This window comes from Nomia melanderi, chromosome 13 (assembly GCF_051020985.1).
Source record: "Nomia melanderi isolate GNS246 chromosome 13, iyNomMela1, whole genome shotgun sequence".
NCBI lineage: Eukaryota > Metazoa > Arthropoda > Insecta > Hymenoptera > Halictidae > Nomia > Nomia melanderi.
Genome location: NC_135011.1, coordinates 648,541 through 671,654, shown reverse-complemented (window position 1 = coordinate 671,654; position 23,114 = coordinate 648,541). Strand labels below are relative to the sequence as shown.

The 23,114-nt window shown below is 40.7% G+C and overlaps 6 protein-coding genes across 8 annotated transcripts; 4 read left to right on the top strand and 2 right to left on the bottom strand.

The window, feature by feature from the left end:
- The first annotated feature begins 3,050 nt into the window (after positions 1-3,050).
- On the top strand, positions 3,051-4,610 carry LOC116431486 (palmitoyltransferase ZDHHC16A). The gene is made up of 4 exons (XM_076373136.1): positions 3,051-3,463; positions 3,541-3,688; positions 3,814-4,123; positions 4,195-4,610. Exons 1-4 carry the CDS (start codon positions 3,405-3,407, stop codon positions 4,437-4,439), a joined length of 762 nt encoding a protein of 253 aa, XP_076229251.1. The 5' UTR covers positions 3,051-3,404; the 3' UTR covers positions 4,440-4,610.
- Positions 4,611-4,785: 175 nt separating this feature from the next.
- Positions 4,786-8,337, bottom strand: LOC116431482 (serine protease snk). Of its 2 annotated transcripts, none has more exons than XM_031986994.2 (6): positions 7,440-8,337; positions 7,199-7,318; positions 6,525-7,028; positions 6,172-6,436; positions 5,876-6,120; positions 4,786-5,804 (listed from the first exon to the last, which is right to left on the bottom strand). In XM_031986994.2, the coding sequence occupies exons 2-6, from the start codon at positions 7,266-7,268 to the stop codon at positions 5,467-5,469; spliced, it is 1,422 nt and encodes a 473-aa protein (XP_031842854.1). In that variant the 5' UTR covers positions 7,269-7,318; positions 7,440-8,337; the 3' UTR covers positions 4,786-5,466. The 2 variants fall into 2 exon arrangements, with proteins under 2 accessions (XP_031842854.1, XP_031842856.1); XM_031986996.2 differs by having other exon boundaries at positions 6,525-6,581.
- LOC116431481 (uncharacterized) lies at positions 7,247-11,801 on the top strand. Its single transcript, XM_031986993.2, has 9 exons — positions 7,247-7,392; positions 8,441-8,748; positions 9,300-9,555; positions 10,144-10,354; positions 10,423-10,659; positions 10,735-10,866; positions 10,932-11,134; positions 11,211-11,331; positions 11,386-11,801. The coding sequence occupies exons 2-9, from the start codon at positions 8,532-8,534 to the stop codon at positions 11,503-11,505; spliced, it is 1,497 nt and encodes a 498-aa protein (XP_031842853.2). The 5' UTR covers positions 7,247-7,392; positions 8,441-8,531; the 3' UTR covers positions 11,506-11,801.
- A 942-nt stretch (positions 11,802-12,743) lies between these two features.
- On the bottom strand, positions 12,744-19,810 carry LOC116431479 (uncharacterized). Its single transcript, XM_031986990.2, has 12 exons — positions 19,660-19,810; positions 19,292-19,553; positions 16,972-17,185; positions 16,663-16,893; positions 16,430-16,561; positions 16,145-16,344; positions 15,953-16,076; positions 15,786-15,892; positions 14,772-14,950; positions 14,251-14,708; positions 13,442-14,194; positions 12,744-13,315 (listed from the first exon to the last, which is right to left on the bottom strand). Exons 1-12 carry the CDS (start codon positions 19,808-19,810, stop codon positions 13,187-13,189), a joined length of 2,940 nt encoding a protein of 979 aa, XP_031842850.1. The 3' UTR covers positions 12,744-13,186.
- On the top strand, positions 17,397-19,255 carry LOC116431485 (uncharacterized). 2 transcript variants are annotated; one of them, XM_031987000.2, is made up of 7 exons: positions 17,397-17,696; positions 17,810-18,053; positions 18,134-18,332; positions 18,410-18,540; positions 18,602-18,784; positions 18,853-18,943; positions 19,091-19,255. In XM_031987000.2, the coding sequence occupies exons 1-7, from the start codon at positions 17,572-17,574 to the stop codon at positions 19,096-19,098; spliced, it is 981 nt and encodes a 326-aa protein (XP_031842860.1). In that variant the 5' UTR covers positions 17,397-17,571; the 3' UTR covers positions 19,099-19,255. The 2 variants fall into 2 exon arrangements, with proteins under 2 accessions (XP_031842860.1, XP_031842859.1); XM_031986999.2 differs by having other exon boundaries at positions 17,413-17,696; positions 18,853-19,019.
- A 388-nt stretch (positions 19,811-20,198) lies between the features above and the next one.
- On the top strand, positions 20,199-23,007 carry abs (ATP-dependent RNA helicase abstrakt). The gene is made up of 10 exons (XM_031986992.2): positions 20,199-20,350; positions 20,450-20,723; positions 20,801-21,146; positions 21,229-21,362; positions 21,439-21,595; positions 21,660-21,822; positions 21,898-22,198; positions 22,273-22,422; positions 22,493-22,675; positions 22,762-23,007. The coding sequence occupies exons 1-10, from the start codon at positions 20,318-20,320 to the stop codon at positions 22,896-22,898; spliced, it is 1,878 nt and encodes a 625-aa protein (XP_031842852.1). The 5' UTR covers positions 20,199-20,317; the 3' UTR covers positions 22,899-23,007.
- Positions 23,008-23,114: the final 107 nt, after the last annotated feature.

Genomic DNA, 23,114 nt, shown 5'->3' with positions numbered 1-23,114 from the left:
CAGATATATTGTTGTGTAATATGTTTTAGATTGTATATTTTAAATATGTAATATGTTTTAAATGGGTGATCGATTCGAGTTAAATTTTATATTTTTTCAATGCTGTGATTAGCGAAGTTGCATGGCTAAGTGTCTTTATAGAAACGCGATTTCTCGTTACCGGTACGCAGTGTGTTAAATGGCACAGTACTTGGGAGAATAGTTAAGTCTAATGCGTGTAATTGTTAGTCAGGAAGCTGGCAAGCTCGAGATAACGCTCCTGCGTTGAGATATTCCATGGAATTTGTTAGAGTTGTAGTGTACAAGGTCTGTGGGAAAGTGAGGATGTAGAATTAAATGGGTTTAGTGTGTAATTGTGTTAAGTATTGTATGCTTAATTGTATTCTGTGGGAGTTGTAATTGATTTTGTATTAGTTTATGGAATGGATGATTGGAAATGTACGCTGTGTAGTGTATCGAAGGTTTTGCATTTAGAATAAAGTTGTGCTTTGCAGTGGAATTTAGCGAGAATCATTTTTTCATGATATCTATTCTTGAAATCAGTGGCGCCATTCGCGAAGATTGTATGTAACAGATGTACCACTGAGATACCGACACTGTCAAAGTAACACTACTGTGCTATCAGAATGGAGTATGTATTGCAAATGTATATTTGTTATAATAAATGCTGGAATGATTATTTAATTACTATGATTTAAACTTTAGCCGGCATAAGAAATGAAATTATGAAATTGATAGATTATGTTGAATGTTATGATTGTTTATAATAAATTACTTTAAGACCTATTGTAAAATGTAGACCATATTATTGCATAAATAAATATCAGTTCATTTTATTCGCTTTATAAATATTTCAGTTCCCCTCCACGTAAATATGGTGTTTATTAAATAAAACACTAGTGAATCGATAAGTATTTTATTTATTTCTCTGAAAAATTAGCGTAAACCAACTCTGAAATATTAAAAACATTAATTATACTATCGAAAAGTGTACGTAAAAAATGCTGAAATCATGCTAATGATTCAAATGATCATCAAAGTATAGGGTTTAACTGTTTTCCTTATTCCCGCAATGAGTAAGACAAGGACAGAGAATAATGGCGGAGCAACGGAATCGCCATCTATCGGACACCATCCACAACTATTTGACTAGAAGTATCAGCATTCAAGGGGTTTCTCATACCGACATATCTATTGCGTCGGTAATGTTAATTATACCAGTAGATAAGTCGGTATGAGGTTAAATTATTTAAAAAATAAATCTAACTACTAATCCAATCATTATAAATAATTTTAATAAATTAACAAATATTATTTTATAAAAAATATATTATTAAAATTAAATAATTAAATATATAAAAAATAAATTAAACAATTTTTTTTGTTAATAACAAATTTTTTGTTTATAAATTTTGTAAAGCCTTCGAGAGACCCCCACGAGAGACCCCTAAGAACCCCTCGAAAAACCACCAAATTTCAACGAGAGACCCCCTCGAGAGACCGCTCAACAACCTCGAGAAACACCCACGAGAAACCCCGCAACTACCTCGAGAAATAGCCACGAGAGACCCCGCAACTACCTCGAGAAACAGCGACGAGAGACCCCCTCGAGAGACCCCTCAACTACCTCGAGAAACAGCCACGAGAGACCCCTAGTTGAGACCCCCCGAGAGACCCCCTTAACTACCTCCAGAAAACCGACGAGAGACCCCCTTCGAGAGACCCCCCTAGTTGAGACCCCCCGAGAGACCCCCTTAACTACCTCCAGAAAACGGACGAGAGACCCCCCTCGAGAGACCCCCCTAGTTGAGACCCCTCGAGAGACCCCCCGGTATCTGTCGGTAATTACCGACAGAGGTTACCGACACTGTGCGAGTCGGTAATTATCGACACTGTGTGTGTCGGTAAATATCGACATTGCGTGAGTCGGTAATTATCGACACTGTCTGCGTCGGTAACCAATGTCGGTAATTACCGACAGACACCGGGGGGTCTCTCGAGGGGTCTCAACTAGGGGGGTCTCTCGAGGGGGGTCTCTCGTCCGTTTTCTGGAGGTAGTTAAGGGGGTCTCTCGGGGGGTCTCAACTAGGGGGGTCTCTCGAAGGGGGTCTCTCGTCGGTTTTCTGGAGGTAGTTAAGGGGGTCTCTCGGGGGGTCTCAACTAGGGGGTCTCTCGTGGGGGTCTCTCGTCGGTTTTCTGGAGGTAATTAAGGGGGTCTCTCGGGGGGTCTCAACTAGGGGGTCTCTCGTGGGGGTCTCTCATGGCTATTTCTCGAGGTAGTTGAGGGGTCTCTCGTGGGGGTCTCTCGTGGCTATTTCTCGAGGTAGTTGTGGGGGTCTCTCGTGGGGGTTCGAGGGGTCTCTCGCTGAAATCCGGGGGTCTCTCGTGGGGGTCTCTCGAGGGTTTTACAAAATTTATAAACATAAAATTTGTTATTAACAAAAAAAATTTTTTAATTTATTTTTTATATATTTAATTATTTAATTTTAATAATATATTTTTTGTAAAATAATATTTGTTAATTTATTAAAATTATTTATAATGATTAAATTAGTAGTTAGATTTATTTTTTAAATAATTTAACTTCATACCGACTTATCTACCGGTATAACTAACATTACCGACACAATAGATATGTCGGTATGAGAAACCCCTTGAATGCTGATACTTCTGGTCAAATAGTTCTCGCCATTATTCTCTGTCCTTGTCTTACTCATTGCGGGAATAAGGAAAACAGTTAAACCCTATACTTTGATGATCATTTGAATCATGAGCATGATTTCAGCATTTTTTACGTACACTTTTCTATAGTTTAATTAATGTTTTTAATATTTCAGAGTTAGTTTACGTTAATTTTTCAGATAAGTAAATAAAATACTTATGCACTCATTAGTGTTTTATATAATAAATATTATATTTATGTGGAGGGGAAAGTGAAATATTTATAAACTGAATGAAGTGAACTGATATTTATTTACAATAATAATCGTCTACATTCTGAATAATTATTGACATTATGATTACTAATACCATGTAGAGGGCGGCATATTCAACTTTGATTTCCTATGTCGGTAACGCAGTTGACTTCTGGGATGTGAGTGTTTTAAAGTGTTCGTTTTGTCGGATACTTTGCTATGACTCATGTCGTAAGTGTTTGTAATATGTAGGACCTGTTTGTTTGATTCAATGTTTGATTAAAATAATCATTATCAGTGTCCTGATAAGCGTAAAAAAATACTTTAGTCTGATGTTCTGCAGAAAAAGGAACGCCCATGATTACACGAATGATTATACAAAATTTCTGGACGTAAAATGTAATAGGATGTCCAACAGTAGATCTTGTAACAATTAATTAACTTATTGATATTATGTAAGCGTAATAATAATACAATAGAAATATCCAAATGTTAAGGAAAATGGTTAAAATAAAGTGGTCGTTGACAAACACTCCAAATATTCTTAAGTAAGTCATCAAGGATAAGGATATCTAATGTTTTATCTTGTTTGATGGACTATTTGATTTGAATTTTTTATTTTCAGGCATCACTTAAAACAGAAATGGTGGCATTTTCAAATTACAATAAAATCTTTGTTCTACAATGATTTTTTAAATTGGAGTTATGTTTGTGATATTCTTTTGGATCCCATATTTTGGTTTGTAGAGATGTTCGTCGCCTGTTTAGGACCGGTAATTACATTGATTATATTTTCTATGTAGTTTGTACGAATTACTCGTTATGACATATATAATTGTAGAAGGTAAAAAATTGTTACATTGGCCACAATATATTTACTAAGCTTTACAGTTCACAGGTATTTGTAATATTGGTAAGCCTTTTAACTGCAAATATCGTATACGTTGCATATTACATTGGTCTACCATATTGGTGGGAGAAGAGTCCAACAATGACAGTAATCCTTCTGTTGATCGGAAATTGGCTGTTAGTAAATGTATGTTTTCATTATTACATGGGTGTGAACGTTCCAGCTGGTTACCCACCGCGAAGTGGCCTTATTCCAGAGGCTGTGAGCATTTGTAAAAAATGTATTAAACCAAAACCACCTAGAACTCATCATTGCTCTGCATGCAATAGGTGCATTCTCAAAATGGATCATCATTGTCGTATCCTTTCAGATTAATTATTAACCCTATACCCTCTTACATTTAAATACATTTCTTAACTCGGTAAACAGCATGGTTGAATAACTGTGTTGGTCATTACAATCACCGATACTTTTTCCAGTACATGGCTTTCACGGTGTTAGGTGTTTTATTTGTTATGTTGTTTGGAGTCGAAATAGCATACCAAGAATTTTTTCCTGCGCAAGATCCAGAGCTGGATGGACATCCTGTACGGATCAATAACTCTGAGATCATTCCTGTGGTAATTTTTAGATCTATTCTAATAAACAAAAATTCTATGATAGAATTACTATAGCTGTAACACTGATTTCAGTCTGAATCGCTGGATCATTTAAGCGAAGAGGAATTAGCAGAAATAGCTAAACAGGCTGCCGACACTAAAGCTAAAGAATGGAGGCGACAACTTATAAATTTTGCAGCGTTAATTTGCGTAGCGACCTTCGCTGCTTTAGGAGCATTAATGTGGTGGCACGCGGGTCTTATTACCAAGGGGGAGACCAGCGTAGAGGCGCGTATAAACAGCACAGAATCGCAGAAATACAAAGCGCTCGGGAAGGTATACCAAAATCCTTATGATTTTGGCCCGAAGCAAAACTGGAAGCTATTTCTAGGTATAGTTGACAGGTAAATGGAAAACCAGCTTCGCTGATAGCAACGTTTCTATTACATAATCTATTACAGTAATCGGATAAATAATGCAGTGGTTGTCCCGCTTTGAATTACAGAAGTTGGTGGTACATACTTTTCCCGTCGAATCATGGCCCGTACGGGGACGGACTCACGTGGAAGACGATTCACGACGCAAAGATTTCTTAAGCCGAGTTTTTATAGTCCCAACGACTGAGCCTGCGTTTCTTTTGCAACAGTCAGGAAGAAGTTACTCAATTGCAGATTTTAAATGCCTCTAGTCAAGTCACAGTTATCTAGTGTTTCACACGACGCGCGGATCTAAACCGATTCACCGTTATTTAACACCGTTACAACGTATTTAAGACACCATGGAAAAATGAGAAACACGAGCAGAGAAATCACTTAGTATAGACGCGTGAGGATGATATTCGATAAGAACGACTGCAGTGAAATTCACCACGACATTGCGCTGTATATAATATTCCAAAAAGGTTTTCCAATGTTCTCCAAGATGCACTCTCGAATGTACTTCTAAGAAACGTATATCATTACCTCTAATATACATTATTCAGTAATATTAATGTTAAATGTATTTTCAACTTCTAATCTTTAAATTGATCGAGTCAATTATAGATGAAATAAAGGAATTTTTGATATCTTTGCAAAGTGAGACGTGTGTTCATGCGGCGAAATCAAGCTGTCGGCCAAACGATATCCTCTATCCAATTAATATAATGCGAGACCTTTGTGTACACTGCAGGCATGTTATCAAAAGCACAACCGAGTCCGAAGCTGGTCACGCCGACTAACTGGAACAGGCAGTTATTGTTCGGGTGAATTATTTGCAATGGTCCTCCTGAGTCTCCTTGGCAAGTGTCTTTAGACCATTTCTCTGAAGGTGCCCCGGCGCAGATCATATCCGGTGTGATTCCATTGGGCAATCGCAGTGAGTCAGTGTGTCTCAATGCACATTTGATGTTATCAATAATTTCCAGCTCAGCCTTTTGCAACGTATTACTGGATTCACCCACTGCAAACGATCAACCAAAAATACTTGTAACAATTCCTTATGCACAAACGGTTCAATGACGTTCAACTTACAGAATTCTAAATTACCCCAGCCACTGATCCAGGCTTTCGCAGGTACTCTCTCATACGTTTCGTACAAACAAGCAGGCTTGATACGATTATTGAATTGTATAACCTTGTTCAACTTTATGAGAGCTATGTCGTTGTACAGACTTGGAGGTTTGTATTCCGGATGGCGCACCGTTTCATTAATCGTCGTCGAAATGCCGCCTTTAGTGTTCCGCAAATCGTGGTAACCGATCAGTATATCTGTGGAACTGTTTTTCATGAACATTGTATAACCTATTCGAGGCGCATCAGAATATTACCCTCCGTGAGTGCAGTGTGCTGCGGTGAGTATCCACTCCGGTGCGATCAGCGAAGCGCCACAGGCAATTTTGAATCCTTCATCGGTTTTTTTACCCATAGCAACCATGTGAGGGAACTCATTAGGAGTAGCAGTGACACCTCCGACGACAAGTCGGTTCACCGGCATGCAGGTTGTAGTGTTCAACGTGATTGCAGTTGGATTTGACGTTAAGGGCGATATCACCGACGTGTCGACTGAACTTTGTCTTCCATATTCCTCGCACACTGAAACAAGGGAAATAACAATGAATCCAGTTAGTATAAAAAAGAGTAATCTAAGTAAAAGTTATTTCTTCAACACAAGCACACTTACTGCGCACTGACTTTGCTTTCGGGTGTCCAAATCTATCTTTTTCACCAGGAGTCTCATCTGTGTACGATATCTTCTCAGTGACTGGATTCCTGTTACTTTCAGTGTTACTTACAAAAGGCGTGGGGGCACGTGTACCTCCACTAAGCACTTCTTTTAAGAAAGGATTAGTATTGTGAGCAACCTGACCAGGCTTCCCACCATTGTTAGACTGCGAAGAAGGTGGCAGCTTAGTAGAATGTGTCAAGAATACGTTCCCATTCGCAGTCGCACCATCACTTCCAGACGAAACCTGACCAGGCTTTCCACCATTGTTAGACTGCGAAGAAGGTGGCAGCTTAGTAGAATGTGACAAGAATACGTTCCCATTCACAGTCGCACCATCGCCCAGGTGAGACGAGTTCCTATCTTTATTATCGCTTAGTGTGTTCTGTAGGAACGGGTTTTTGTTAATGTTATCGCTTAACGTTACTGTACGTTGGGGCTTTTTCTTTTTCTTTGAATTCCCTAAAAACACAGTGATCTTCAGAACGTAAACACGCCACGGGACAAGCAGAAAGGGACTGTTCACAAGAGAAATCATTCTGAAAACAATGCAGAAACGACACAGCGACACGAGGCAACAGTACACAAACGCAAAGCACGTGGGCAGAAGCGTGAAAGTTTAAGCGACTTACCCTTCGCGGACACCGTTGACGCCAGGAGGATCAGAAGGAACACTGTGAGCACGTTCAGTCGCAGTGCCATCGCATCGACGATACCGGTTCAAGTGGAACTTTTCAAGCGGGCCAACTCAACTGGAATCAGACCAAAAGAAAAGAGAAAGAAGCTCGGCCGAACGAGGAAAAACGATCGCTCGCCGATACTCGATGTTAGTCAAATAGAAAGTATCATCTCTTGGTCGTCGATTTGACTCACGTCGCATCGCCGATCCCATCGATCACACCCGCCATCATGCATGATTTTGTATACATATTTATGTGTACGTTCCCATGCACCGTTCGACCGACTGGGATCCTCTTGCTTCCCACCGCCGCGTGGCATGTGCGCGGGTCACAAAAATCACAATCACACTGGCTTCTCTCGCTGCAGGAATTTTCCTAACAGCAAACGCAGCGCTATTTTTTCCTCGTCGCGCCTTGAAAATAACATTTGCTTCGACTTACGTAACTCCCGCCGCGCAAACAAGAGAGGCCGGTTAATTATCGAAGAATGCGACCTTGAACCGAGCAAGGAAACCGTGCGGCTGGGTACCATTGACCCCTTCGTTGCTACATGCGCTGCTATTTATAACAATCGGTGCAATTTCGAGGAACCAGTCTCGTTCGAAGATTGACCTCTAAGACTGACACAAGCATGACACTGGAACTGTCTACTCGACTTGATTTCTTCGAGTCCTTTTTGTAGAAGATTGACCTCTAAGATTGACACAGGCATGACATTGGAACTACCTACTCGACTTGGTTTCTCCTAGCCTTTTTATAGGACCAAGCAATTGACTCTGTCTCTTAGTTTAGTTATTGAAGCTTCTTTAGCCCTTTGTACTCGAGAGGTGCCTTTCACTCACTAATTGATTTCATACAGTAGAACTGTAAAATTTGATACTTAATATTGAACTCCGTACAATGCATCAATTTGAGAAATATTCAATAAATAGCGAAAGAAAAGATAAACAGAGTAAAAGGCGATACGTTGCTAAACGAAAAGTGGGAGAGATCTCCCCATTCGGTGGTTCCAGTGTTAACAATCCAAGATTTCTATAGAGCCGACTATGTAATAGAAACGCGAAAACAATTTCGAGATTCAACGCCGATAATCTAACCTTGACCCCTGCTATCCGGAATTATGCAATTAGCACTAGCAGATTATCCGTCCATTATCCGGTGCACCGATATAGATTGCTCCGACTGTTAACACAGAAGCTCCGTGTGCCGCCGGCGGTTCAACGGCGTATATAAGGGTCGCCGTTCAAAACCGGACGTCCATTCTGATAACCGATAAAAGCTGACAATGTATGGTTCACCGGGAATTTTGCTTCTCCTCTGCCTAATCGCGGCTAAACCAACGGTCCAGACGGAGCCGGCTGCATCGCCGAGAGTGGTGATCGTCGGAGCGGGTGCGTCGGGTATCGCAGCCGCGTCAAGGTTGCTCCAGAATGGCATCGACGACGTGCTGATCCTGGAGGCCGAGGGCAGGATCGGCGGACGAGTGAACACGGTCGAGTTCGGTGAGTTGAGATCGGCGCGATCAGGTTTTCCCGGTTCCGTTATAATTAGAAAGAATTTCGTCGTCGAGATAAATTTATGATGAGATCAAAGTAACGGGTCACGTTCAGCGTGCAACGTTGCAATGATGATTATATAGTGAATATATTAGTTTATACATTTTGCATTAATGTCTGCTTTTATAGCTTCTGAATATGTTATAGACATTTTCTGAATTTTCGTTTCTTCAACTGAACCGTATTGGTTTCTGAATATGTTATATAATAATTATCTATTGAAAAACATCAATTGTCTCAATTTTCGTTTCTTCAGCTGAACCGCATTGGTTTCTGAATATATTGTACAATAGTCATGCATTGGAAGACATTTTCTGAATTTCTTTTTCAACTGAACCGCATTGGCTTCTGAGCGACTCGGTTAATGCAGACACGTCGTGGCATCGTTTTCCTTTACTCTATCCTTCACGGAGTTGGTCCATTAAGCTGACGAGCAGATCAGTTAACCGGAACTGTGCAATAGGATAACGACCCCGTTTCTTCGTTTTCCCACTTAGACGACTACGTGGTGGATCTAGGCGCGCAATGGGTCCACGGGCACGAAGGGAACGTCGCGTACGACCTAGCGGCGCCGCTCAATCTCACCGACCACTCGGACCCATTTGTTTTCAAACTCTGCACGTCCAACGGAGCCGAAATCGATCCCGAACTCACGAATAACATCACAAACGTGTTCCTGTACTACCTAGAGCAGATGAATGACACCGACCTCGTGGGCTGCAGCGGTTCCCTTTCCTCCTGCGTCGAGCCCAAGTATATACATAGAGTTTAACCCCTTGCGGACGAGAATTTGTTAAACATTTGAGAACCTTATTGATAGATCAGTTATAAATACTAGAAGTTATAAATACTAGAAAGAAGACTACATCAGTCTCTCATTACTTGAATAATTAACACTTTGCACTCGGAAGTTCTTCACTAGAAATATTTCAACATTTCCTGCTGAGATACAGAGATATTTTATTTCAATATTTTTCACTTTTGGCAATTTTCACTGAAGTCAACTTATACCACTATACATAGAAAAACTCAGATATCATATTGTTATGTAATATATTTTAAATAGACAATCAATTCGAGTTAAATTTTATATTTTTTCAATGCTGTGGTAATTAGCGAAGTCGCATAGTGTTAAAGTATTAGTGTACGCAATGTGTTAAATATCAATTTTATAGTTTCACTGTATGAAGTCAAATGTGAGAGCTGAGCGCAAAGGGCTAAATTCATCTGCAGCTGGAATTTGGATATCAAAGTTTGTCTCTATTATGACAATATTCAACCGCAAAGGGATAATACCAGAATTAGATGAATCGTTAGACACATTCAATGCGCATTTGACAGATTGAGAGAGGAATTAGCTCAATATCCGGCGCTGAACGAGACGACGATAGAGGAGCTGCTCTGGACGTACAACATAATGGTAACTGGGCTTGACCCTGCCGACACATGGGACGACATCGCGGCGTGTCAAGGCAACGAAGAAGGCTCGGGCGGAGACAGAGCTGTTAACTGGAAGAATCGCGGCTACAGTACCATTCTAGACATCCTAATGGTCCGTATTCTAAACCATTCAATGACCCAATACCGTGGAATGCAATGTGACACGCTTGTTCCGTTTAGAAAAAGCTGCCGAACCCAGAGGAGGAGCTGCCGGTGCTGAACAAGACGATCCTGAACGCCGAGGTGACGAAGATCGACTACTCGAGCGAGGACGGTCCCGTGAAGCTGACCACGAAGGATGGCAAAGAGTACGTCGCCGACCATGTGATAATGACGCCATCTTTGGGGGTGCTGAAAGCTCAGCACGAGGCGATGTTCAATCCCCAGCTGCCGGAGTCGAAGATTAAGAACATTAAGGTACGGTACTCTCGGTAATTAACGAGTAAGTCTCAGTAATTAGTGAACAGATTAGTTGAAGATTTACTGCTTCAGAACATAGGCTTCGGGAACGCGGCCAAAGTCTGGCTAGCCTTCGACGACATCTGGTACAACGAAAGGGACTTCAAGAATCTCGTGTATCTTCTGATGTGGAGCGACGCGTACCGGAACGAGCTGGAGAACGACGTGAGTATACGTCGACCTTGAAGAACTGTATTGTTATATTCATAGTAATCGATATGCTCCGTTAGCCGAAGAAGAAGTGGATGCCGTACACGGCGTCGGTGAACATCGTCGAGCACAAACCTCGTTTGCTGCTGCTGTGGATCTCTGGGAAAGGTGGGGCTCTTATGGATGACCTCACGGACGAGGAAGTCCTCGAGCACTCGAAAGAACTGCTGCACAGCTTCTTCTCGAAGGATTACAATGTCACTGATCCGGTGGCAATGATAAGGTACGGTTGTCTTCTAGCTGTGATATTCTGTCTTCGAGTTTATCTCTGATTGCGAAATCTCGTTTCTCGTTTACAGGAGCAAATGGCATCAGAACAAGCACTTCCGGGGGACGTACAGCTACCCAAGCGTGGACACCGCTAAGACGCAGACGAGCGCACGGCAGCTGGGCGAACCAGTCTTGAAAATGGGCAAACCAGTAGGTTCTTTTTCCAGTGAGTCGTGTTCAGGATTCACAGCGTGGTCTTTTCAGGTGATCCTGTTCGCCGGCGAGGCCACCAACCCGGGCAACTACGCAACGGTGCACGGCGCCATTGGCGCCGGATGGCGGGAGGCTGATAGACTGATAAGCTTGTACTCCAAAAACAAATGAATTCCGTATCGACGAAGAGCGAGCCGAGAAAAACAGCTGTTATCGAGTGCCTGTATATTTACAAATGTAGAGGTCACGTTTGACTCGTCAAGGTGATTGGCACAACACCGTATCAGAGTGTCTATTCACCTCGAGCTGCGAGTGTGTAGATGTATGTATATATTGTATAAGGAACACGTGCAGAGTATGTTGTACGACCAATTGTTTAATACCTGATACGGCAGACAGGTTTCAGCGTTTTGCGCCGGTGTCGGTGACAGTGGGGATTTCCTGAAATAAAAATGATGAATGAGAAACGCTTGGTTCCATGTTGCTTGCCTTGAGATCCCGTCCACCTTGCTACCAGAGTTCCCCGACACTGTTTTATATTGCCTCCGCAATTGGCATCCTTTGCACAGTATGCAAGCACTGTGAAAGCTCTGGCAATCGGTTACGTGTTGCTCGTTCAAGGTCTCGCCATCAGGCAGAACGTTGAACCCGGTAAAATCTCCGATCCAAGAGATCTGACTGGCAATGCGCCCGGGGAACAAATCCTCTCGCATTTCGCTAGCAAGACTTACCGGAATTTGGAAGACCTTGTCAATGAAACTATACTGAACAACTTCAGTCGCCTCACTGAACTGTCGTGTCCGTTCTAGAGCAAGAGGTTCTGGGAAAACTTAAAAAGAGATGTTAGTTAAGGCAAGCATTTAGCGCGTATTCACTTTTGATTAATTGGCTCGTCGTACCTTGTTTCTTCCTCCTGCCACAAACTTGGACGGGTCACAAAAATTACGATCGCACTGGCTTCCCTCGCCGAAGTGATTTTCTTAATGATCAATGCAATATTTTTCTCCGTTCCGTCTTGAAAATAACGTTTAATTGGATTCCTGTAATTTCTCCCGCCACGCAAACAAGCGAGGGGATTAATCATTCGAGGATATTAATAGAAGTCACTATCTTCAGCCTGTAAGCTGACCATAGGACCAGCAACTGCTGAAAACCGTTCAGAACTATCCCAGATTTCTGTAGAATTGGCTATGTAGAAACGCGAAAACGGCACTGAAAAATTCTGCAATTCTGAGCAGATAATATAAGGGTTGCCGCTCAAAACCAAGCGTCCATTCTGATAACCGGTTCACCGGGAAGTTCGCTTCTCTGCCTGATCGCTGCTAGGGGTCCAGACGAAGCCGACAGATAAGCCTGTTCTCCGAAAGCAAATGAACTCCAGCGTATCGGAGAAGAAAAAAACCAAGAAAAACAGCTATTATCGAATATATGTATATTTACAAATATAGAGTTCACAGTTGCAAGGATTTTTTGAATTTCAAATGGACGCGGTTACATCGGCGTTCGGCGTTTCATGATTGACCGATGACCACGGACGTGTCGCTCGTTTCATCGCTTCCGAACCTTGAACATTCTCGAGCGTCAAGCACGTCGTGGTCATCAGTCGTCACTCTATTCATACTTGCCGTCTCTCTACGTTCACACTGCGTTCATACTTGTCCATCTTCACAGCACGTTCACACCTGCTTACACATTTGACTTTGTCGAGTAATTGGCACGACAGCACCGTATCAAACAGAATCTCTCTCCGCCTCCAGCCAGAACTGTGCGCGTGTAGACGTATGCGTATATATTGTACGAGGAACATGTTCGAACTGTACCTATCGTTGACTGTGCCGGCCACGTTGTACGATCAATTCTTTAATACCTGATAGCGTAGAAAAGTTTGAGCCTGTTTCGCGCCGGTGTCGTAGGCGCCGTGCGTCGTGGAGAAGTAAGTGTCGTTGGTCGCTTCGCCGGCGAACATAACGGTGGGCATGTCCTGGAATAAGAATGACCGATCAGGAACGCTTGGCAAATAGGGAAAGCCAGAAACGAATGTAACAATCCAGGTCGTGAAAGCATCAAAGCTACTGCTTGGCAAATAAGTTTCCACCGACAGATCTACCTTGCTGCCAGAGTTCCCCGACACCTTGCTCCAAATTGGCTCCGCCAGGATCGCCGGCGTGATGCCTTTGTCGTCGCACCTCGTCGGGATGTAGCTGTAGCTGCCTCGAGCGTACGGATTCGAGTTCCACTTGGTTCGCAGACACCTCTTCACCGGTGGTATCGAGTCGAGGTTCAGGAACTGCTTGAGTAGGCTCTCGCAGTCGGCTGCCACCTGTTGCTCGGTGAGGGTCTCTATGGTGTAGGCCCCCCGGCCGCCGACCCAGCCGAGGAGAACACCGTCGCGATCGGGCAGAACGTCGAAGCCGGTAAGATCCCTAGCCCACGAGGCCTCTGTTGTACCGTTCGGTGTCTCTGACTGGCAATCCGCCCAGAGGAACTGAAATCCCTTCGTGTCCCGTTTCCACCAAGCTTTACCGAAGTCCAGGAAGACCTTGTTAATCAAACCGTATCCAAGATTTTCAATCGCCTGACTGAACGGTTGCGGTAAAGGTGGAACGAACATGGCCTTGTGATTGTCTTTCAGGTAACCGAGGGAGCTAGTGATAATCACGCAGTCAGAGAGGATCCGAGTACCGTCGGACAGTTTCAATACAACAGGTGCCTCGTGATTCTTATCGACGACTCGATGCCATTCCACGGAGTCCACGATGGTGTTCAATCTTAGGTTCGCCGCGCTCAACCTGCTGGCGATCGTGTTCGTCAAGCTGCTGTAGCCGTTCTTGAACAGGAGGTTCTCGGAACCGCCGACAAACTGAAAGAGGAGGACGTTAGTTTCAGGCAAACGCTGAATATTATGTGGACGTTCACCTGGAACTTGCACCAATATTTGGTGGACAGGTCGTCCAACGTGAAGCAGGAATTATCGATCACCAGGAATCTGATGTTCCAATCCATCAGCTCCTGCTTTATGCTCGCCGTGGCCGGCGAGTCGTTCGTTTCCTGCAAGTGGTGTTTCAACGCGTTCTTCAGGACATTACCGAGATTCTCGAAACCCTCCTCCAAATATTTCGTTTCGTTCTCGCAATCCTCTAGAGTGTCGCGAACGAGGTCGCGTATCTCTTCTACCAAGGCTGGGTCTACGTCGACGCCGTTGTCGCGGACGAAGACGCCCTGGCCGTCTCTGAAGTCGATGTCGGAAATTAGGTCGTGTTGGTAGCACAGCTCTCCCAATTGACTTTGATCCCCGTGCAAGAACTGAGCACCGCACTCTATCCAGCCTTCGTTCCACGGTATCGTTCGTATCCGGCCACCGATTTCACTCTGGGCTGGAAATAAATGGTATCTGTGAGTTCAAGGAGCTCCGTGAACGAATGAAAATTTTGTGTTACCTTCGATCAACAAGTAATCCTTGAAATTCGCTTCCTCCAGTGTCTTGGCGGCTGCCAATCCCGCTATACCTGCACCTACTATCGCAACTTTCGTTCTTTCCGTTATTTCATTCGCAGTATTCAACTTCTTCCCCATTTTGTCGAAGCTGTTTACTACTTGCTTTAACCAACCACACGTTCTACATGATTTGAATTGTGATTTTTTTATTAACATTTGATCGGGAACCACGCCAAGATTTAGTACATATAGGTGTGGTAACACATGTGTATATTCTTGTAATAGAGAAAACATATAAATGTAGATAACAACTGATAAATGCGATAACAAAATAGTAAAAGAAAAATATTTTCCTTCGATTAATGCTATGATACATATTCTCGTTAAAGTAATTGTTTTGGTATCGATGCTTAAAGGTAAAATCATGTAAAAAGATATAAAGAGTTAGTTTAACACGTTGCAAGAGCTCTCACGCAAGCTAACATTGTTTATTGGGAAATGTATGTATGAAAAGCCTCTGATCCTTGTTTGGATGTTGTGAAGCATCAAGTAAGTCTATAGTTTACCGTCATCCTTTAGGAAGAAACATGCTGCTCTGGCTAGAGCTGTGACTTTAACCGCCTGAGAAAAAGCACGCTAATCAATAATAATGTCTCACCTTCATCGCGAAGAATGTTCTAAATTAATGGAAAATCAACTCATCTAAATGAATGGTAAAGCAAAGTAAAAAACACATGTGTGATAAACGATGATTTGCGAGTTAACATATAATGAAAATCAGGATGATCAAACTGATGCTGCGAAGGCTCGTCGAAGCCATGCAATGATCTAAGAAAACGATGTTACCTTAGGATTACTTATCGTTTAATCATCCCTAGAATCATTACTTGCAATTAAAAATCCTTTATCACAGCTGGAATGGGTGATCAACAAATCTACGCTATTCTACATCGTGATGACGTGATTTTGAGTAAGCCTTAAACATTCATTGGAAGTCGATAGAGTGTTCAATCTACCTATGGAAGTCGATTATCCTATCCGCTTCTCTGAACCCAGTTTCAACCGCTCCGTGCACGGTAGAGTAATAATGATCATGCGTTGCTTCTCCGGCAAACAAAATGCTCTACGAATAAAGGAACGTTTCAATGATCATTCGGTGGAAATGCATTTCAAGTATACGTACAGGTTTCCCATCAGCTGCCAGAATTGGTTTCGCTAGATCTTTAGCTTCTACATTTAGCTTTTCAGTTGTCTTGCTTCTAAAGCTATAACATCCACGGAAATGTTCATCGGTATACCATGATGACCTGTAAGCATGAATGACTATAGCAGTGCTCACGTATAAATAAATAACCAGTACTTCATAAGGCATTACCTAAGCATTTGATCAAATTTTGGGATATTATAAGACTTCTCTAGAAACGTTTCCAATAAAAGTTGCAAGCCATCGGACACATCGCTATCGGAAACCAATTCTAAATGTTTTGCATGTTTGCCAGCGATCCAAGCGCACAATACTCGTGGCTGATAGTCAACAGCAATAAGTGCGAACACGTCGCATAGCCACTCGCATTCCTAAGCATCGCAATAAAGATTCATTACGTTCAGAAAGCAAACACGTGGACACGCGTCTGTACAATTACATTAAATGCAACTTTACTTGTCCATGGGATTTAAGGAACCCTTCCTTATCTTCCTTGGACCATATTAAACTGAAACCAGCGCAATCTTCTGGCCACCACCTATGCGGAAATTCTAGAAAAATTTTGTTTACAGTTCCAATGCTCAGACCCTAAACAACGCGTAGCAAGTTAATTTTAAATTGAAAGTGAACTATAATTACATAATACAAACACCTGGACATTACCAATTAATGTCACACTTTTACCGTACCTTTATTGCATGTTGTTTGTACTGAGGTAAACTTGGCGTAAACATAGTATCGTGTTTCTCTTTCAATACCCCAAGAGAAGCAGTGAATATGACATGAGATGCTGTGTACTTTGAGCCATCCTTTGTCTTTACAATTATATTATTATTCGACGTATAGTCGATACTGCAAACATCCTTATTAAATTCTACTTTCTCCATTATAGGCAGTACATGTTTTGTGCTTGATAGTTTCTGTGGATAAGATAAACAATAAGATGTGTATCATGTATCTTCTACAGAGTGTTATATAAGTACAGAAATTGGGCATACAGATAACAAATTAAATAACGTTTTGTAGCCATGATATTTCCAGTTAAGTATGAGATCTCCCTCGCATGTCCAATACTCTGTGATTCCCTTCGCAGAGACATCAAACCATGAATCACTGCATTGAATTGAATTATCAAATTTTTCCATCCAGTCCAAAAATTGTTCAGCTCTATCGCGGCTAGTAAATGGATTTTTCTCAAAAATATTGTAAAATCTGAAATAAAAATTTATTCTCGTCAGTTCAGTACCTTTTGAGAAAAATTTTAATATACTAATAAATAAGTCTAAAGTATTCCTTAATTATTTTACTGTATCAACATTTAATTTTATGTGTCTAGAATTCCAAATTTCATATTGGAGTAAGCGTCGAATTTCGTAAATTCTGAAATCTAGCGGGGAAAGTGGTACGTGATGCGATATGAGTAATCGGCCTTGGAATGTGGAGGGGAAACTGTGATATGTTTGTTACAACTGGATGGAAGATATAATTGGATATACGCGCGTATATACGCAAATAATGTAGTTACAGCATTTTAGAATGTACAATTTTCGTTGTCGGATTTCGTGGTAATTTCCTATCATGTTGTAAATTACAGATGTATGAAAATATGTTCTCAATTATTTGGTAATTTGCGGGGACGTGGTGTAACGTTATACCTAAAAAAAAAGATAGTACTTATAGATACTTTTGTTTTCTACTTATTGTTTATCATGTTTGCCAAAAGGTAAGACCCTGTGTTAATCCCAGATAAAATATTTAAGCAAAAACATGTCTTAAATGCAGATCCAGTCTTCTTAAAGATATAGATAAGAATCTCTCACTGTCTCATTATTGCAGTCACTTTGATCCTGAATTAGAAAGGCTCAGAAAAGAAATTGATGGCCCGCCAAACTTGGATACAATTGCATTAAATATACAAAGGATTACTTCTCACATTCATGCATCTTACTTGTTCAGACACATTGGAAAGTCAACATTGCAAAAATTATGTTTGCTATTAAGCTCTACTGCTACAGGAAAAGGATATAGTGGATGGCAAGAATTTGCAGCACATCTGGGCTTGACAATAGAGCAAATACGTGTATGCACATCTAACATGTTAATGTACTTGTTTAGAAATGTTTCTTTTAATATGCAATGTAGTAATCTATTTTTTTGTAGTACATAGATTATAATAATTGCAAAGGCCAAGAGGATCCCACTTATTATGTGTTGTTAGCTTATGTGCAACGTGCTGAGGCAACTATAGGCAACATTATAAATACTTTGCAGAAAATGCATCGTTATGATGTGATTAATCAAATAAAGGATGACATTTCTTATTTACGGGATGTTATTCAACAGGAATCTTCAGTTGCTGGTACTTCAGTGATTAGTTTCAAAATGTAAACTCTTTATATTCTCTGTAGGATTAAAAAGTAATCTTCATATTTATAGAATCCAGTATATTAAAGACTAAAAGTATTCCAAGAGCTCCTTTAATTTTAACTCCACTGGAAGATGTACAAGAAATACAAACTACAAAGAGTCTTGACTCTGAAAATACCTATCAAAATAACTTACAAAAGGTATGTTAGAACTTTCCAAAAATTTGATTCCAATTAAAGGTATACAAATTTTCTTTCATAGAATAAGCAGAAATATGGGTGTGTAGTTATGCTAACGTTTGCTGAAGATGGATTGGTAACAGCACAAGATATATCAAAAATATTTAGGTCAAATGAGCCCAAGATTGGGGTACTCATACTTCAAGAACAAGAATACCACGTGTACAGCAAAGCAGAAGCATTTATAAATGATTGTTTCAACCAAGTAAAATAACCTTATTTACTTATAATTAGGTAACCTATTAAATTACTTATATTCTTCATAATACCCAGGTGGATTTTATCATACCAATATTAACCAAAGGATATTTGGAAAAAATAAGTATTTCCAAGAAAGATTGCGAAGATCAAAATAAATTAGATAGTAAATATATAAAATATATATATTCCTTAATGATAAATGAGTATGTAATGAAACAATGTATTAATTCTCGTGTGAGGTATGCTTCTTAGTATTCTCTATTTGTACTTGATATATTATTATAGATGTAATGAATATATGGTTTTTTAGGTGCATAGTACCTGATAAAGAAGTTCACACAATCGTGAAAACAAATGTGCATCCAATTTTTCAAGCATGGTTTAAGGAAACTTACATTGATACATTTATAAGTAACTTTCTTGTACAAAAATATTCAAGATGACAATTTACTATAATAAATTCAGATGTCATTCATATGCGTGTGTGTGTATGATTATTAATTTTACTTACTGTTTTACAAAATATTCTCCATATGAATTTGCATTGTGTACATCATCTGACATGTGCTCGGAAATATCATAATATATTTTTAATACTTCTGCGGCTTCTTTTTGTGGCAGTACTTCACCCTTTGCATTGACAAAAACATGTGCATTAACATCATTAAAACATCTCGATGAATCCAATAGCTTCTGTGGAAATGCAAGATCAAAAACAACATTTCCTTGTTCACCGTGAACCCATTGTGCTCCTAATTCAACAACATTATCAGCTGGAAAAATATATAGATCTTTTAATTGATGGTAAACATTAATTTCCGGTTAATCTAAGCATTGATTTTTATCGTTTCCAAGCGTAAATATAAAAGTTTAACGTACAAAATTCTACCGTGTGTATTCTACCGCCAATTCGGTCTTTTCCCTCCAAAATCGTTACATTTCCCAAGCCGTTTGCTAGCAATCTAGCTGCAGCAGCAATACCAGCAGCTCCTGCACCAACAATAACAATTTTTGGTCCGGTAATCATCATTCGTTTTAACACTTTCAAAGAACAAAAGACACTGCCGAAATGTTCTCGCGTACTGTCGATGTTCGCACATAAGGTTTTCTTTCTAACTAACGTTTGTACCAAACGAAATACTCAGATAACCATATCGTGATCCTCGAACTACGACGCAAGACACAAGCACGTATTATTTGTCTTATGACCCAATCAGATGATTGGATATATGACAGCAATCGAGATGTCTATAAAGATGTAAATGCCGTTATATATCTTATCTCTGTATTTAATGTTGCGTTGCTTATAATTACTTCTGTTAAAAAATATTTTATTCAACGATTTGTGCCATAACTTGTGTAAACAGTCTTCGACTATAGTAAGTTCTGCTTGTTCGAAATAGTGTAATGTTTTGGTATAGGTTATGAACAAGTTTTACCAATTATTAATGTTCAACGATGAATGTAAACGTGTGAATCTTTGATTGAAATATATTATTAGTTAAAAAATATATATATACTTAACGAGTTTGCAATAATGGCACAAGAAAGGGATGAATTATCTCGAAAGGTAAGTACACCATAGAAAGTGTACAAAATTTCAATTATGAGCTGTGAACTATTAATACCAATAAATAACATTAAAATTGCCATTCGTTCTGCAATTTAGAGACACAAAAGGGAAATGGAGAAGGAGAGTAGTCCTTTAGAAACAGATGACGATTATGTCCCGTATATACCAGTTAAAGAACGCAAGAAACAGAGATTAGCTAAACTGGGCAAGCTTGGACAACTTAAAGATGAAGCTGCTGCTGGAATTATTGGGAAAAGCAGCAGTGAAAATGAGAAGGATGATGCAGATGATGACGATGGTCAAGTATGGGGAAGAAAGTCGAATATTTCTCTTTTGGATCAACATACAGAGTTAAAGAAACTAGCAGAAGGTATAACACGATAAATATTCTTTAGAAAACTTCTGTTTAAATTTATATTAATTAAACTTGATTAATGAAACATTTAGCCAAGAAAGAAAGTGCTATGGAGAAGCAGCTGAAAGAAGAAGAAAAGATCTTAGAAAGTGTGGCAGAAAACAAAGCTTTAATGGGTGTAGCAGAATTAGCAAAGGGTATTCAATATGAAGATCCAATAAAAACTAGTTGGCGTCCACCCAGAGCAATACTAGCTCTTGGTGAAGCAAGGCACGAAAGACTTAGAAGGAAGCTAAGAATTCTGGTGGAGGGAGACGATGTTCCACCTCCTTTGAAAAGTTTTAAAGAGATGAAATTCCACAGAGGGATCTTGAATGGTTTAGAACAGAAAGGTATTGTTAAACCTACACCGATCCAAGTACAAGGAATACCTACAGTGTTAGTATACGCTTAACATACTCTGATATTACCCTCTTGATACAATAGAATATCATTTCAAGCTCTTTTTCTAACATTGTAGATTATCTGGCCGTGACATGATTGGCATTGCATTCACCGGTAGTGGAAAGACATTGGTATTTGTGTTACCAATTATAATGTTCTGTTTGGAGCAGGAAGTGGCTATGCCATTTATAAGAAACGAAGGGCCGTACGGTAAGTATTTATGCTTTGTTCATGCAGGGAAACTCAATCGCATCAAATATAATTTCTATTCATTTTATCCTCACAGGTTTGATCATCTGTCCATCGCGGGAGTTAGCGAAACAAACGTACGACATTATTAGACACTACACAAACAGCTTACGCCAAGCTGGCTGCCCCGAAATTCGTAGTTGTTTAGCTATTGGTGGTGTACCTGTATCCGAATCTTTAGAAGTTATTAACAAGTAAGATGTCAATACATTATAATCTCTTTTCGAGTACTATATACCACAATCATTCTCATTACAGGGGTGTACACATCATGGTAGCTACTCCAGGCCGGTTAATGGATATGCTAGACAAGAAAATGGTAAAACTGAGCGTTTGTCGTTATCTGTGCATGGACGAAGCGGATCGTATGATCGACATGGGCTTCGAGGAGGATGTGCGAACAATTTTCTCGTTCTTCAGGGTAATTGCATTTCGCTACAATACTAGTAACTTCTCCCTTGTGGTTCCTATCTATAAAAATCGAATGCTCTTACAGGGTCAGAGGCAAACTTTACTCTTTTCCGCCACTATGCCGAAGAAGATACAAAACTTCGCTCGTTCCGCTTTAGTGAAACCTGTGACGATCAATGTAGGCCGCGCAGGTGCTGCGTCAATGAACGTGATTCAAGAAGTTGAATACGTCAAGCAAGAGGCGAAAATCGTGTACCTTTTGGAGTGCTTGCAGAAGACTCCGCCACCAGTGCTTATATTCGCCGAGAAGAAGCAAGATGTAGACGCGATCCACGAATATTTATTGCTGAAGGGAGTTGAAGCAGTAGCGATACACGGTGGAAAAGGTACATCGTACTTGATACTTCAGAAAGCCACTCCTGCCTTCAATGTTCCAATTACTTAAACGCCTCTTTTACAGATCAAGAAGAAAGATCACGGTCCGTGGAAGCTTTCCGCGGCGGTCGCAAAGATGTACTAGTCGCGACGGATGTCGCGTCCAAGGGTCTCGACTTCGCCGACGTGCAGCACGTAATAAATTACGACATGCCTGACGACGTGGAAAATTATGGTACGTCGTACTTTCGCGAGCAAATTAAAACACTAATCAATGTATCTTACAACAATGGTAATGATTGCAGTACACAGAATCGGAAGAACCGGTCGTTCAGGGCGCACCGGCATAGCGACGACGTTCATAAATAAGGCAAACGACGAATCTGTGCTGCTTGATCTGAAGCATTTGCTGATGGAGGCGAAGCAAAAGGTCCCACCGTTCCTGTTGGAACTTTGTTCCGAGAACGAGAAGTATCTCAATTTGGGAGGTGAGACAGAAATGTTAATCACATTCATGGCCATTCTTTGTCTCGCTCCGGAACGAAGAATAAATTGTGCTCTTATTATATTACAGACGAACGTGGTTGCAGCTATTGCGGCGGTCTTGGTCACAGAATCACGGAGTGCCCGAAGCTGGAGGCCATTCAAAACAAGCAGGCGTCGAATATTGGGCGGCGGGACTATTTGGCCAGCAACGCTGCCGACTATTAAAGCAAACGTTTTGTGTACACCGTTCCCGGCGTAATTTTGTCGCGTGTAAATAATTTCTTACAGTTTGTACTTCTAGTTAGTAAGCCAATAAAATGCAAATCGCGCCAAAGGTTTCTGTTTTCATCTTTCACTCGCGATGCGTTTGTTTCCTTTGGTGCAAGTTCGGTTGACGATAACGGTGAAATAAGGGGCGAGGACTTCTCGTTGGTTTGGCGT